The following is a 14,564-nucleotide window of genomic DNA, read 5'->3' as shown; positions in this document are numbered from 1 at the left end:
ACAAACTGAGACATTTTCATGTTGATAAATCTCCTGCTTTTCTCTATCGCCTCCATGTTCTTTGCACCTCTCCAATGCCTGCGGGCTACGATGTCCGACCAAACAATAGTCACCATGTGGAAACATTCCTGGAAACGCAAAATGTCCTGCTTCATTAAAGGGGTTGTCCCGCGCCGAAACGGGTTTTTTTTTTTTTCAACCCCCCCCCCGTTCGGCGCGAGACAACCCCGATGCAGGGAGGTAAAGAAAGCTCACCGGAGCGCTTACCTGAATCCCCGCGCTCCGGTGACTTCTCTACTCACCGCTGAAGATGGCCTCTTCCTCCGTGGACCGCAGCTCTTCTGTGCGGTCCATTGCCGATTCCAGCCTCCTGATTGGCTGGAATCGGCACGTGACGGGGCGGAGCTACACGGAGCTACACGGAGCCCCATAGAAGACTGCAGAAGACCCGGACTGCGCAAGCGCGGCTAATTTGGCCATCGGAGGGCGAAAATTAGTCGGCACCATGGAGACGAGGACGCCAGCAACGGAACAGGTAAGTATAAAACTTTTTATAACTTCTGCATGGCTCATAATTAATGCACAATGTACATTACAAAGTGCATTATTATGGCCATGCAGAAGTGTACAGACCCACTTGCTGCCTCGGGACAACCCCTTTAAGACCAGAAGGTCCCTGGTCTTCAAACTGCCGAGGTCGTTACCCCCCGCGTGGACGACCAAAACCACTCTCCCGGGGTTACGCCTCCCAATGTCCGCTATGAGTCTTAGCATGTCCGGCCATTTTAGCCCCCGGACGCCGTGCCAGGTTACGGACGTTCCGGTAAGGCCCAAGTCCAATCCCATTGGCCGTACCGCCGCCCTCTTCTGGGCCCAATATATATATGAGTGGCCCACGATGTGCACCTTCCATGGCTCCATAACTGAGAAAACAAAAAACAGTTCCAAGGGCAACGATCTCTTCTTGAGCACAAACAAAAATTATTTTTAAAAACGCTAACACGACTAACCATGAACGTTCCCAACCATTAGATCCGGCCTAACGTAGGACTTATACGCCTGCGACTTCCACCTCCCCAGTCTCTTTAACCCTTCTTCGCTCATACCGCCCGCATCGGCCGATGTGGCTGCGCCAATTCTAAACGAGTGCGTACCGAAATCAGACGCGTCGAAACCTGCTGCCCGTAGGGACCTGCGCAAGACAGCCGCAACCTGAAAACGTGTGAGGGGAAAACCCGACGCGTGGACCAAAAACCGATCGCCCGGAGGCCTGGACGCCATATAACGTGTTACTGTCGCGACTGGGCACCAACGAGCGCCCAGCGGGCTGATGGATACCCACTCACCTCTGCCGTACACGTCCGTTTTCGACTTTCTTATCCGTACTCGTAGCGCCCCTTCTACTATCATCACGTCGTTGTCGTGTAGCCCTCCCGCCTTGAATCTACTGGCGGGCACGAGCTCGCCTATTCTCAAGGCTGCAAAAAACGCCAGCAAAAATGCAGATCTGAATAGTAACGCTTCCGCCGAGTCCGTGCAAATGCCTTCCAACACCTCCAATAACCTACACAAAACTGGGTAAGTTATTGGACGGCGGGTGTCCACCTGGGCCTTTTCTTTTTTCCATCCCCGGACAATCTGCCGGAAAACGAATTCCTTTGTAACGTCTACCAAGCTGTGGAGTTTTAATAAAAAGGCAACACCAGCAAGATGTTTCTTGACCACGTCGCCTGACGCCTTGCTTTTTCGCAACGCCGCTAACATGTCCAGCGTCACCGCGCGCGCCCTTTCACCCTGTACCATGCGGCCCCCCGCACAATTCACCCACTTCTGCCAAACCGCATTGTACTGCTTCCACGTTCCCGCCGCTACGGATGTCTCAACTAGCTTCAGCAACTCTGCTCGGCCAGCTTCCACAAGAAAGGCGGGCAGCGTACGCCCTCGGCGTCCGCCTGTGGATGCCGCTCCCTGAAACGCTCCATCTGCGAACGAGAGAGTGCGTCAGCTGCCATGTTCTTGTAACCCGGTACATGCTTTGCGCGTAGATATATGTTCCGCTGCAAACACCTCAAAACCACGTGTCTCAACAGTACCAGTACCGGCAGGGAAGCCGCGGACTGCCTGTTAATTATCTCCACCACCGCCGCATTGTCGGACCAAAAACACAACTTATGATCCTGGAGCTCTTCGCCCCATAATTCCAACGCTACCACCAGCGGAAAAAACTCCAAGAGCGTAATGTTTCTGTTCCAACTTTTTTCCAGCCAGGATACTGGCCAGGGTTCCCTGCACCAGTGGTTCCGGAAAATCACCCCGAAACCCACCGATCCTGCTGCATCCGCAAACAAGCAGAGGTCGGGGCCCAACCACTCCTCCTTAGGGCACACCACTTGCCCGTTAAAGGATTCCAGGAAAACTCTCCAAATATGGAGATCCCTTTTGATTCCTTGCGAGATCCTTATGAAGTGATGTGGCTCTTTAATGCCTACCGTCGCAAGGGAAAGACGCCTGGAAAAAACGCGGCCCATGGGAATCACTTTGCAAGCAAAGTTTAATAAACCCAATAGGACCTGCACTTGGCGTAACGTGGCCTTCTTACAGCTCGCAATCTCGTTTACCGTCTGCCGAAGCCGCGCGATTTTTTCCAGTGGTAACCTGAAAACCATTTCCTCGGTATCGATCTCGATCCCCAGGAAAATCAATCTGTTGACTGGGCCCATTGTCTTCTCTTCAGACAATGGGACCCCCGCGCGCGACATCAATTTTCGGAACGTGTTTAACAACAAGGAGCACGCGCCGGATGTTTCCGTACCTATGAATAAAAAATCATCAAGGTAATGCGTCACCGATGAGATGCCCGTTTCATACTTAAGCATCCACTCCAGGAAGGAGCTGAACAGCTCGAAGTAGTAACATGAAATTGAGCAGCCCATCGGCAAACACATGTCAAAGAAAAACTGATTGTCCACTTTGCATCCGAGTAAATGAAAACAATCTGGATGTATCGGGAGGAGGCGGAAGGCGGATTCGATATCAGCTTTTGCTAATTGCGCCCGCCTTCCCGCTTTTCTTACCAGCGCTACTGCTTGGTCAAAAGAAGCATAAACTACCGACGCTTCCTCCTTCGATATCCCATCATTTACCGACTCCCCTTTTGGGAATGATAAATGATGTATCAAACGAAATTTTCCGGGCTCCTTCTTGGGGACAAGCCCCAATGGGGAGACCCGCAAATTGGGGAAAGGCGGTTCAGCAAAGGGGCCTGCCATGCGGCCCGCTGCTACTTCTTTCAGTACTTTTTCTTTTACTAGCTCTAAATTATCCGTCGCTGATTTTAGGTTCGGACACCACGTGGACGCGGGCTGAAACGTAAACGGTATACCGAAGCCTTCTGCAAAACCCTGTCTAAGGATTCTTGCTTCCTCCTTCCTGTGATATTTGTCTAGCCACAGGGAGAGGTACTGGCTTTTCACCGGTGTTCGGAGCTCCGCTGGCGCCAGCTCCGGCGCCTGCTGCTCTTTGCTTCCTAAAGCATCGCACCGCCGCGTGCTGACCCCCACAGACAGAACACTCGTGTCTGAACTTGCAGGTGGCATAGAACCTGCAATGGCCCTCATTGTAGAGCCAACAAGTGCCATTGGGTCTTGAGGAGGCCGCAGGAGGCTGTTGCCCGCCCCCCACGGCTCCTCCCTGAAATGTCATTTTTTGCGGGCGCTGTGCCAGGATGAGTTGTATCCAGACGTCCGTCGCTTTTGACGCCCAACTTATGTGGTTAATGCCCGAAATCCTCCGACGAAAATCCTCGTCGTAACGCCACCACGCAGCGCCGCCATGTAGCTTATATGCACTAAAAATTGTGTTTAGGTACACCAACATCTCAGGGCCTTTTTTAGGCTGTTGTTGGCATACTACGTACGCCAACACTGTATAAGCCTGTAACCAGTTGGCGAACGTTTTAGCCACTTTCGGCTTCCTGTCCGCACCACGCTCCGTAACCCTTTCCTTGTCAACCATCACGTGGTCCGCCGACAGCAAGGACCATATATCCACGTATATACCTTTCCGTATTTTTTCCACCACATCATCGGACAAACCGACCCCCAAAGGGGCGACACCACAAAACAGCGAGTCCGCATATCTCAAACCCTCCATAGGGTCCACATCACCACCGGCTGTTGAGCTACCACCTTCCTGCCCCACCGGCGGGCCCGCGCCCCCTGGGGAACCACAGGACTCTGACACACCATCCTTATTATCCACTCTGCTCAACAGCGATCTCAATACCGTGACTAAATCACATTTCTCCGCCACCCTGGCGGGATCCAACACATTATTCCAAGCATTTAAATAGTTGGACTCACCGGCATGCCTGTCCTCCGGCGTCGCCAAGGGGGTGGACCTTGCCGGGCTTCCTCCTGGGCTTCTGCCCCCGAGGGCTGCTGATTGCCGCGAATTCACGTGCGGAGCCCTGCGAGCCCTCGTTTCCTGTGTTGTACCAAGGTGGCCCAGCTCCGGCCGCTCCTGCGTAACATCCCGCCTCCTGTGGCGTATGCAATCCCTGGTGTTCTGAGTCTCCGGCAAGATGTCCGCCTGGCGGTAAGTTCCCGTCTGGTGCCGCTGCTCAGGACCGCGGAACCCTTCGCCTACGGTCTCTCTACCTGCTCTTGCCCTGATGCCGCTGGCCTCCGCAGCTAGCCTGGCCTGCTCGCTATCGCGCCTGCGCTGATACCTCTCCCTTCTAGCTCTCTCCCTCTGCCTCCGCTTAGCGCCCTGGCCTTGCCTGTTCTTGCTAGCGCGACTAACGTAGCTATATGATGACTCTCCTCCACCTGAAGAGAGAGCCTCCACGAAACGTGGGTTAACGTAGCAGAACCTCTGCGACGTTGAGCGTGCGCCATCATGCTGCTGCTGTGGGGGAGGGTTACTAAGCGCGCCGTAACTGTCACGACTGCACGCCGCGGCACCGCGTGGGAACGCAGTGGCCGCAACTTGATGCCGCGAGAGTTGTCTGCCGTAGCCTTGTGAGGGTGGGATATCTGTGTAGCCCCCAGGCGTAGGGCCCTGTGGTGGGCTGTCCGAAAACAAACTAGCGCTACCATCCGTTTCACAACCCCTGCCCCCGCTACCCTGCCTGCTACCTCTCCTGCTATCCGCGCTGCTAACTACACTAGAAGACGTGCTATAACTCTCCCTCCCCCTCCCCTCTACTCTGATCCTGCTGTGGCCTGCTACCTCGTTGCCTCCCCCCCCTCGTTCCCTTGCACCTCTCATACCCGTCCCTGTCTGTCCTACCTGCGCCTGCTGAACGCTCGCGCCGCCATCTTGTCTTCTCCTGCGCTCCTGCGGGGCACCGCCGCGCGCCGCTCTCCTTCCTTGCTGACTCTGTCCCGAGTTGTGCTCCACTGCCGTGCGCCCTGCCACGCGCTGGTCCCTCGGGCCGGGGCACCCCGACGATGCCGCCGTTTGTAATCCCGATCCCAGCGGACTGCCACTCGGCAGTGACCGCTGGTCGGCGACGGGCGCTCCTCCCGCCGCGCGATTTGACTTTGGCGCCTTTTTCTGGTTGGCGCGAACTGTCCCCGCTGTCTTCTCGCCGCCTCGGCTGCTCCTCCGGCCGCTCCTCTTTGCCGCGGGGCTCGGGCTGAGCCTCGCGGGAGGGTTCTTCCTTCTCTTCGGGCGTCCTCGCCCGGCATCCCCCTCTTGCGCTGGTTTTTCTCCTGCTGCCGGCTCCTGAACTGCTGGCTCCCCCCGCCTTCCGGATTCCGATCCCGACCTGCAGCTGCCTAGGAGTTCCTCCAGCCACCCGGCTCCATCGCGGTCGATAGCCTCCCGGATCATCCTCTGCAAATCTTCCATCTGTCTTGGGACTTCTCACTCTTTTGCTAACTCACAGCCCTCCGATCGCCTTTCTTTCTTCTTCACCGCTGCACGTCCGATGCTGCAACCGCTTGACTTCTGCTGTGCTGCTTGTCTCTTCACCTGGACTCTTCCCCGCTCTCGTTCAGCTGCTCCGCTTCTAATCTTTCTTTATCTTCTTTCACTGCCGTCTTCTCCGTTCACCGATCACCTCTTCTCCTCGTGTCTTTCTTCTTCTGCTTCCCTTCTTCCGCTCCCTCCTTTCCACATCCTGTCCTAAGCTCCGCCCCCCTTGGCTCGCTCACCTACTTTCCCTCCCACTCTCCTACCTCTTGTCCCCAGTCACCTGCTGTTTTCTTAAGCAGCTCACAGCATACGAAATGCTTCATTTCTCCTGTTGGGGTGCTGCAGAGGAATTGAATACTTGCTGTTGGGTTTCCTCACACACCGCCACTGAACGCTGGGGGTTCCAGCAGGGAGACTCTTTGTGATATGTTTCTCACAGACAGTCCTTTCTAACAAAAAGGCCTCCTTTATCTGAAGAGAAAGGCAGAAAATGTCAAGTCGAAGAAAAGCCAAACTTATAATGTGAACGTGGGAACTATTAGACCACAGAACTTTATCGCTGTATGTTACTTTTACAGCTGCAGCTGCGTCTCACAAAACATGGCTATCGTGCAATCAGTAAACATTTTATGACCGAGAACATCAGAAATGAGATACATGTGAAACGGTCAGCCTCGTCTTAAAAGGAAATTATAGGAAGATGTTGCAGAATACAAATTGCTTTTAAGTAACGATTCTTGGAAAGTGGCCGAGTGACTTCGCCTTCCCAGGTTATTATATGCCCTGCATACATATATACGGGTCTATACAGTTTAGGTGGCCTTTTATCCTTTCTTAACCCCTTCCTGACATGCGCCGTACATGTATGGTCTGATAGAGCTATGCCTTAACTTAGGTGATACTCAAGGGGTATCGAAGTCGCATCAACTAGATGTGCCCAATTGCCTGTACGGTGCATCAGAGAAGAACAAAACATGGAGCAATCAAATGTTGTTCCGGGGCTCTTCTGAAGGAAGCAACCCACTCACAGAAAGGAAAACAAAGAAATCTATAATAGTCCAGTCACAGCGGACAACACCCAAAGTTACACCTTGGTGCTGTAAAAAGTAACAAAACCTACAGAGGTCTAACACTTATGGTCCATTTACATGGGACGAGCTGTCAGGCAAACAATGTCCGACACTCGTTTCAGTGATACTCGCTCTAGATAGCAGCAAAGCTTACTGGCGAAGATGCTGAGGACTGGAGGGGAGGGGTCAGGAAGAAAGGAAGTGACCAAGTGGTAGGGGTGGAGTTAGCAGGGTTAGAGGAAGAAGAAGGAAGAGGAAGATCATTCTGGACCGGGAGAAGAAGAGTGAAGACGGACCCAGAACAGCTGAAGAATGGAGGAGCTAATGCGGATGATCAAGGACGTGGTGGCCAGCCAGGGCACAAGCTGGCTCGTGAAGATGGCTGAAGACCTTTCGGGGACGACAGCGGTGGAAGAAGGAGCGAGCACCAGCCAGCCGGTTTTGCCCAGCAGCGAGGAGCCACGTGGAAGACCAACCCGGAGAAGAAACCCGCCAGCGCGACTAAGTCCCAGCCCGGTGGCGAAGAGAGGCGGACGGAACAGCAGCCCAAGACCGGAGCGACTCGGAGGGAACAGCGCCGTGCGGTCTCAGCGCGGTAGGGAGGAGGCGGAACCAGCGGAACGCATGGGAGTCGGTGAGCCAGAGGTAGCGGAGAGGACAACACTTACCCGTGGAGGTACGGTAGCGTCCAGGTCGGGTAAGTCCAGCACGGGAGGAGGTATCCCCGCGGCTGACGGCAGTACAAGGAGCGAGGTCCCAAGGAGCGAGGTCCCGGAGCGATCGCCACGTGCAGCAGCAGGCGCGCGTAGGGTTCCGCGCACAGGATATAGATCCGGCCGCGGAGATGCAGCGACCGTTAGGAGGGAGATGCCAGAGAGTGCATCTCCCTCATCGTGCGCCGCGAGTAGCGGGGGGGAGAGTGGGGGGGGAGGGAGGGGAACCGAAAAGGGCCAGTCAAACAGAGGGCAGAATATTCGCCACCAGCACTTAGGGGGGGACAGGGGGGGGGCAGCGACCAGAATAGAGGAGGCGGACGAATTTCGCGCTACAGCGCGGAAGGGGCGATCATTTCATCGCTCAAAAACAGCGACAGTTCGCACCACAGCGTGGTATGGGGCGGGCGCCGGGAGCGGAAAATCAGCGCATTTTCGCTCACCAGCGCGCAGCAGGCCGGCAGACAGCGAAGAAGAGGCGGCGAATTTTCGCGCCATAGCGCGGGGGGGCCGGGGGCCTCCACCTGTGTTTTCAGCCAGGCGCAGGGAGTTCAGGGTTTCTACCAGCAGCAGTGTAGAGAGGGACTCCCCGGAGCATTGCGCAGCGCACAATAGCTTAAGCCGCCCCCATCATAGCAGCGGTAGAATTATAGGGCAGGATAGGTGCAGGCAGGTAGAGGGGGCAAGGAGCAGGCGTACAGCTAGGGCGCACGAGGAGCGCAGCTGCTCATCATCTTCAGCAGAACGAGAGGAGACGAGGAGGAGCAGATTCATACGGGGTGATCAGGCAGAAGCGGTGACTTGGAGGGAAGGGCAGAGCAACCGAGAGGTGGAGATGCAGGTCATGAGGAATTTGTTTTCACGGTCACCGGCTTCTTCTGCAGATATCAGACAAGGAGAGCGGAGCAGACCGGGTAACAGGATGTCAGCCTGCGGGGCTACAATGTCAAGGAGCCCGAGGAGCCGGCGTGTCCCCCAAGAAAGTGGCACGGCACGATACGCACGGGAGTACCAACAAACATCACTGCCCGCCCCTAACGTTCCCTTGGCTATGCCGGAGGTCAACGAGGCGGGTGAGTCGTTTCAGTTAAATAAAGTTTGGGACAATGTGTCCGGCACGAGCCGGAAGGATGAATTTATGGTGGCTCTCAGAGCCTTGGTGGATAAATATGATATGGATAAAGGGCTTCTAGTGTCCTATGATAAACCGGGGAGGGCGGCCTCGCCCGAGGTTGGTGGTCCAGCACAAGGACAAAGGTGCCTGCCCTCGGTGGCAGGGGTGAGCGAGGGTCTAAAATTAGCAGACTCGCTGTTTTGTGGAGTAGCCCCGTTGGATGCGGGGCTGGAGAACGAAGTGGTATCAAAAATTATAAATGGTAACTATGTGGATATTTGGTCGCTGTTATCAGTCGAACACGTGTCAGTTGACAGGGTAACGGTTCACTGAACGTGGGAGCGAGAAAAAACCCAAAGTAGCCAAAACATTTGGGAATTGGCTACAGGCCTTTTTGATTTTGGCACATGTAGTGTGCAAGCAGCAGCCGCAGAAGGGCCCGGAATTGCTCGTGTACATCAACACGATCCACAGTGCATATAAGTTGCACGGGGGATCGGCTTGGTGGCGATATGACGAAGATTTTCGTCGCAGAATTTCGGGTTCACAGCAGATCAGTTGGGCGTCAAAGGCGACAGACGTTTGGATCCAGTTGATCCTGGCGCAGAAACCTGTTAAACATAGCTTTCAAGGATCGGCCGCAGGAGCCAGCGGACAGCAGGCTGCTGCGGCCCCAAAACCGTCCGGTTCTTGCTGGGCCTTCAACGAAGGCCACTGCCGTTTTTACGCATCGTGCAAATTTCGGCACGAATGCTCGGTCTGCGGAGGTTCGCACACGGCGTTGCGTTGTTTCCGACGCCAACGAGCGACGGGAGTTCCCGGCACAGGGGCGAACGCCGGTGAGCGTCCAGTACCTGGAGCCGTGGCTCGACCGGTACCCACGGAGACTGGAAGCAAACCTGCTTAGAGCGGGGTTTGCTGAAGGTTTCTTTATCCCGCATTCCCCAGTTTCGTCGGCGTCTTTTTGCCAGAATTTAAAGTCCGCTCGCGATAATAAGCAGTTGGTGATGGAGAAGTTGCTGAAGGAGGTAGAATTGGGTCGAATGGCGGGCCCGTTCCGGGAACCGCCTTTCGTGAACTTGCGGGTTTCCCCTTTGGGACTGGTTCCGAAGAAGGAAGCTGGCAAGTTCAGACTTATCCATCACCTATCCTATCCGTCGGGTGAATCAGTCAACGACGGAATATCAAAAGAGCAAGCGGCGGTGTCTTATGCGTCTTTCGACTGCGCGGTTGCATTAGTTAGGCAGGCAGGAAAAGGCGCTTGGTTGGCAAAGGCCGATATTGAATCGGCTTTCCGGCTCCTGCCGGTGCATCCGCAGTGTTTTCATCTGCTGGGATGCAGCATCGAGGACCAGTTTTTTGTTGACATGTGCCTACCGATGGGTTGCTCTATCTCCTGTTATTATTTTGAGGTTTTTAGTTCATTCTTGGAATGGATGTTAAGAGTGGAGATGGGCATCTCATCGGTATCACATTATTTGGATGATTTTCTTTTTGTTGGTCAGGCAAATTCGACGGCCTGCGAGTTTTTACTTTCGTCGTTTCGTAGTTTGATGAAAAAAGCCGGGGTCCCCTTGTCGGACGAGAAGACGGTTGGCCCCGCATCGAGGCTCGGTTTTTTAGGTATAGAAATCGACACGGAGGAAATGACTTTCCACTTGCCGGATGAAAAAGTGGCGCGTTTGCGCCAAGTTGTGGAGTTGGTGGGCAGTTCTCGGAAGGTAACACTGCACCAACTTCAAGTATTGTTAGGGTTGTTGAATTTCGCGTGCAAGGTCATTCCGATGGGGCGAGCTTTTTCCCGGCGGTTGTCACTAGCAACGAAAGGGGTAAAGGAACCCCATCATTTTGTCAGGGTGACAAAAGGGATGAGGTCAGACCTGCACATATGGAGAGTTTTTCTGAGTTCATTTAACGGTCAAGTAATATGTCTGGAGGAGGAGAAACAGAATGAAGAGATCGGTTTGGTATCGGATGCAGCTGGTTCTTATGGATTCGGAGTAATATTGGGTGATCAATGGTGTTGTGCTGCATGGCCGAAAAAATGGATTGAAAGAAAATGGATAAAGAACACAGCGTTATTGGAGATTTTCCCTTTGGTGGTGGCAATGGAAATATGGGGCCAGAGGTTGGCCAACGGTAATATTTGTTTTTGGTCAGATAATCAATCGGTGGTGCAAATAGTCAACAAGCAATCGTCATCCTCAACGTTGGTGCTGGCAGCATTACGCCATTTGATCTTACGGTGTTTACAGCACAATGTTAAGTTTAAAGCGAGACATGTACCAGGATATTTGAATGCTACTGCTGATGCTCTTTCTCGTTTTCAGATGTCACATTTCAGGGAGCTGCACCCGACGGCGGAGGTCGAGGGGGTATGTTGCCCTGCTTTCTTGTGGGAAGTGATAGAGGAGAGCTGTTAGCTCTCGTTAAAGCGTCAGTAACAAGTACCACATGGAACCGATATAACAAAGTATGGAAAGAATGGTTAGCAGCGGCGGGTGGAATTTTTCCAACAGAAGAAAGAGCAAGGGCGGTAACATTAGATGTCCTGTCCGCGATGCGTAAAAGCGGGTCATCAGCGGATGCGGCGAAAAAACGACTATCGGCTATAGCATTTTTGTTGCGCTTACACGGGTCAAGAGACGTGACGAAGGACTTCGTTTTTGGGCAAATAATAAAAGGGTGGAAGAAGGACAGGGTGACCAAGGACGGCAGGCGCCCTATCACGTTCGAGTTATTAAACGCTATTCTCAACGTGGTGGAGTCGGTCTGCACGGATGCTTCCGAAGCAGAGCTTTTTCGCGCGGCTTTTTCCATCGCCTTTTTTGCCGCGTTACGCATCGGGGAGTTAGTATCGTCGTGCAAATCAAAGCCCGGGGGGCTGTTTTTCTCAGACGTGGTAATTGACGAAGACTGTATTAAGATAGGTGTCAGAAGATCGAAGACAGACATATACGGGATGGGAGAATGGATTAGAGTGGGAAAATTGGGGACAAAGTGGTGCCCGGTGTTACTGGTAAAGGAGTTCGCCAAGAGACACTGTGGGACTGGTCCGTTTTTGTGCCATGCGTCGGGTTTTCCCCTAACTAAATACCAATTCACGGCGGTCATGCGGAATAGCATTAGAAGGCTAGGCCTTAACCCCTCGGAATTCGGATCACATTCGTTTAGGATCGGAGCGGCAACGTCCGCTTTTGCGTGTGGCATGGGTATCGAGGGGGTTAAGAAGGTGGGTCGTTGGAAATCAGATGCATATCGGTCATATGTTCGGCCAAATCTGAGAGTTCTATAAATATTGTTTATGGTGTTGCGATTTCTGCTTTGGTTTTGTTCTTTTATTTTATTCACAGTGTCGGATTGGACAGTATGGGTGGTGGGCCACTCCTATGTATACTGGGCGGAAAAGAGAGCCAGAAATAGGCCCATTGGAGTGAATTTAGGCCTTAATGTGCAAGTGCGTTGGCTTGGTATTAGAGGATTACAATGGCCCAGGCTGCTCCAGGAGGTTCTAAAAATCAGCAGCTGGAAGAATGACAGAGTGATATTAGTTATTCACGCTGGAGGAAATGATCTTGGGAAGATAAAGGTGGCTGAGTTGATAGCATTGATGAAAGCGGATATTTTTCGTTTCAAGGAATTTTTTAAGAGGGTCATAATCGTTTGGTCAGACATCGTGGCCAGAAGAATTTGGAGAGAGGCAAGAGATAATGAAGCCATCGAGAGAGTGAGGAAGACTGTCAATTTTAGGATATCAAAGCATGTGCGAGCTTTAGGTGGGATAGCAATACGTCATTGGGAGCTGGAGAGAAGAGAGCGCGGGATGATGCGAGGTGACGGAGTGCACCTTAGCGACATAGGGCTAGATACCTTTTTATCTAGGTTGCAGGATGGGGTAGAGTCGGCTCTTTTGCTGGCATGTGGGGGGCGGAGTGCAGCATAGTAATATGCTGCATCCTTTGTGGCGGAATTTGAGGACTTCCATGCCAGCAAGAAATGGAAGGGCTTTTTCAGGCCGAGAGGGGCCTTCTTACGCCTCAGTTTTTTACGACGTTAGAATCGGACATTTTATTTTTTGGCATGGAAGGAGAAAAATAGAGGATTCGTTAAAAGGTTTTATACAGTTAAATAAAGGCTGTGGCCTACCCACAATATGCCAGCATATAGTTGTATGGTGTCTTTGTTTAATGGGGAACGGGGGTTAATGGGTAAGTCCCTCCAGTCTAGATAGCAGCAAAGCTTACTGGCGAAGATGCTGAGGACTGGAGGGGAGGGGTCAGGAAGAAAGGAAGTGACCAAGTGGTAGGGGTGGAGTTAGCAGGGTTAGAGGAAGAAGAAGGAAGAGGAAGATCATTCTGGACCGGGAGAAGAAGAGTGAAGACGCCCGCCCACCCGCCCTCTGAGCTGAGGGGGGGGGATGAAGAGAATTATTAGAGGGATTGGGGGGATGCATGTTACAGGAAGTTGTCACAGCCGGTAGGCGGAATTTGAGGACTTCCATGCCAGCAAGAAATGGAAGGGCTTTTTCAGGCCGAGAGGGGCCTTCTTACGCCTCAGTTTTTTACGACGTTAGAATCGGACATTTTATTTTTTGGCATGGAAGGAGAAAAATAGAGGATTCGTTAAAAGGTTTTATACAGTTAAATAAAGGCTGTGGCCTACCCACAATATGCCAGCATATAGTTGTATGGTGTCTTTGTTTAATGGGGAACGGGGGTTAATGGGTAAGTCCCTCCAGTCCTGTGATGTTACACAGGAGCGAGTATTGCTGGCATCGCTCACAGCGCTGCCAGTATGGAGGTGAAGCGTGTTGGGGAGCGGTTTCCACCCGCCGCCTCCATTCACTGTAAGCAGACAGATGTTCAGAAGTGACCAACCGCTGTTTACACTGAATGGCACATTGTTCAGTTTTCTGCATGCATTTATACGGGAGTGCGGGACTAAGTGATAATCGTCCCAGGTAAAAGGGCCATCATGAATGAATACGTTATCTTTTAGGGCCTCGACAGGTGAATGTATGTGCCAATACGCTCACCGCAATGGAGCGTACTTGTGCATGAACAAGGATTGTCCGCCGGTCACACCCTTCCACTTGCTTATTTAACCTGCCATAGACTTCTATGGCAGCTTTCTGCGTAAAATGCAGAAAGATACAGGAAGTCCTATCCTTTCCAGGATTTGCGCACGAGAAACACGCTTATGAGAATGAACCCATTAAAATCAATGGGTTCGCTTCGTCACGTTTTACAACATGAGTTTCACGCACGCAAAAACTTGTGCAAACACATTCGTCTGCTTAAGCCCTCACTAATAAGAGTACAAGAATGCAAATATAATGACTAAATATGGTCTGTAGGGAATGTCCAAACTTCCCCACTACCGGGAATAGCTGTCAGGTCAGTGCCGCTTTAAGAGTTTCAGACTTAAAGTTGTATTAACCCATGAATGACAAGAGTAACAGATCATCTAAATCTACAGATGAGCGAGCATACTCGCTAAGGACAATTACTGGATCGAGCATTCTCCTTAGCGAGTACCTGCCCCGCTCGGAAGAAAAGGTTCGGCTGCCGGCGCGGGTGACAGGTGAGTTGCGGCCATGAGCAGGGCGGAGCGGGGGGGAGGAGAGAGGGAGAGAGAGATCTCCCCTCCGTTCCTCCCCGCTCTCCCCCGCCATTCCCCGCCTGCCGCCGGCAGCCGAATCTTTGCTCCCGAGCGGGCAGGTACTCGCTGAGGGCAATGCTCGAT

General features: G+C 52.9%; 1 protein-coding gene across 1 annotated transcript; it reads left to right on the top strand.

Moving 5' to 3' along the window:
- The first annotated feature begins 7,963 nt into the window (after nt 1-7,963).
- Nucleotides 7,964-13,497, top strand: LOC136586671 (uncharacterized). Its single transcript, XM_066584835.1, has 2 exons — nt 7,964-8,778; nt 11,150-13,497. Exons 1-2 carry the CDS (start codon nt 8,541-8,543, stop codon nt 12,112-12,114), a joined length of 1,203 nt encoding a protein of 400 aa, XP_066440932.1. The 5' UTR covers nt 7,964-8,540; the 3' UTR covers nt 12,115-13,497.
- Nucleotides 13,498-14,564: the final 1,067 nt, after the last annotated feature.

This window comes from Eleutherodactylus coqui, chromosome 12 (genome assembly GCF_035609145.1).
Source record: "Eleutherodactylus coqui strain aEleCoq1 chromosome 12, aEleCoq1.hap1, whole genome shotgun sequence".
NCBI lineage: Eukaryota > Metazoa > Chordata > Amphibia > Anura > Eleutherodactylidae > Eleutherodactylus > Eleutherodactylus coqui.
This window is presented reverse-complemented; position numbering and strand designations above follow the sequence as displayed.

Bases quoted from the DNA above. Each gene is read 5' to 3' on its own strand.
- LOC136586671 (XM_066584835.1), top strand. From the start codon at position 8,541: ATGCAGGTCATGAGGAATTTGTTTTCACGGTCACCGGCTTCTTCTGCA. The intron at 8,779-11,149 runs GTGAGTCGTTTC...TCTCGTTTTCAG, and splicing joins GCCGGAGGTCAACGAGGCGG to ATGTCACATTTCAGGGAGCT.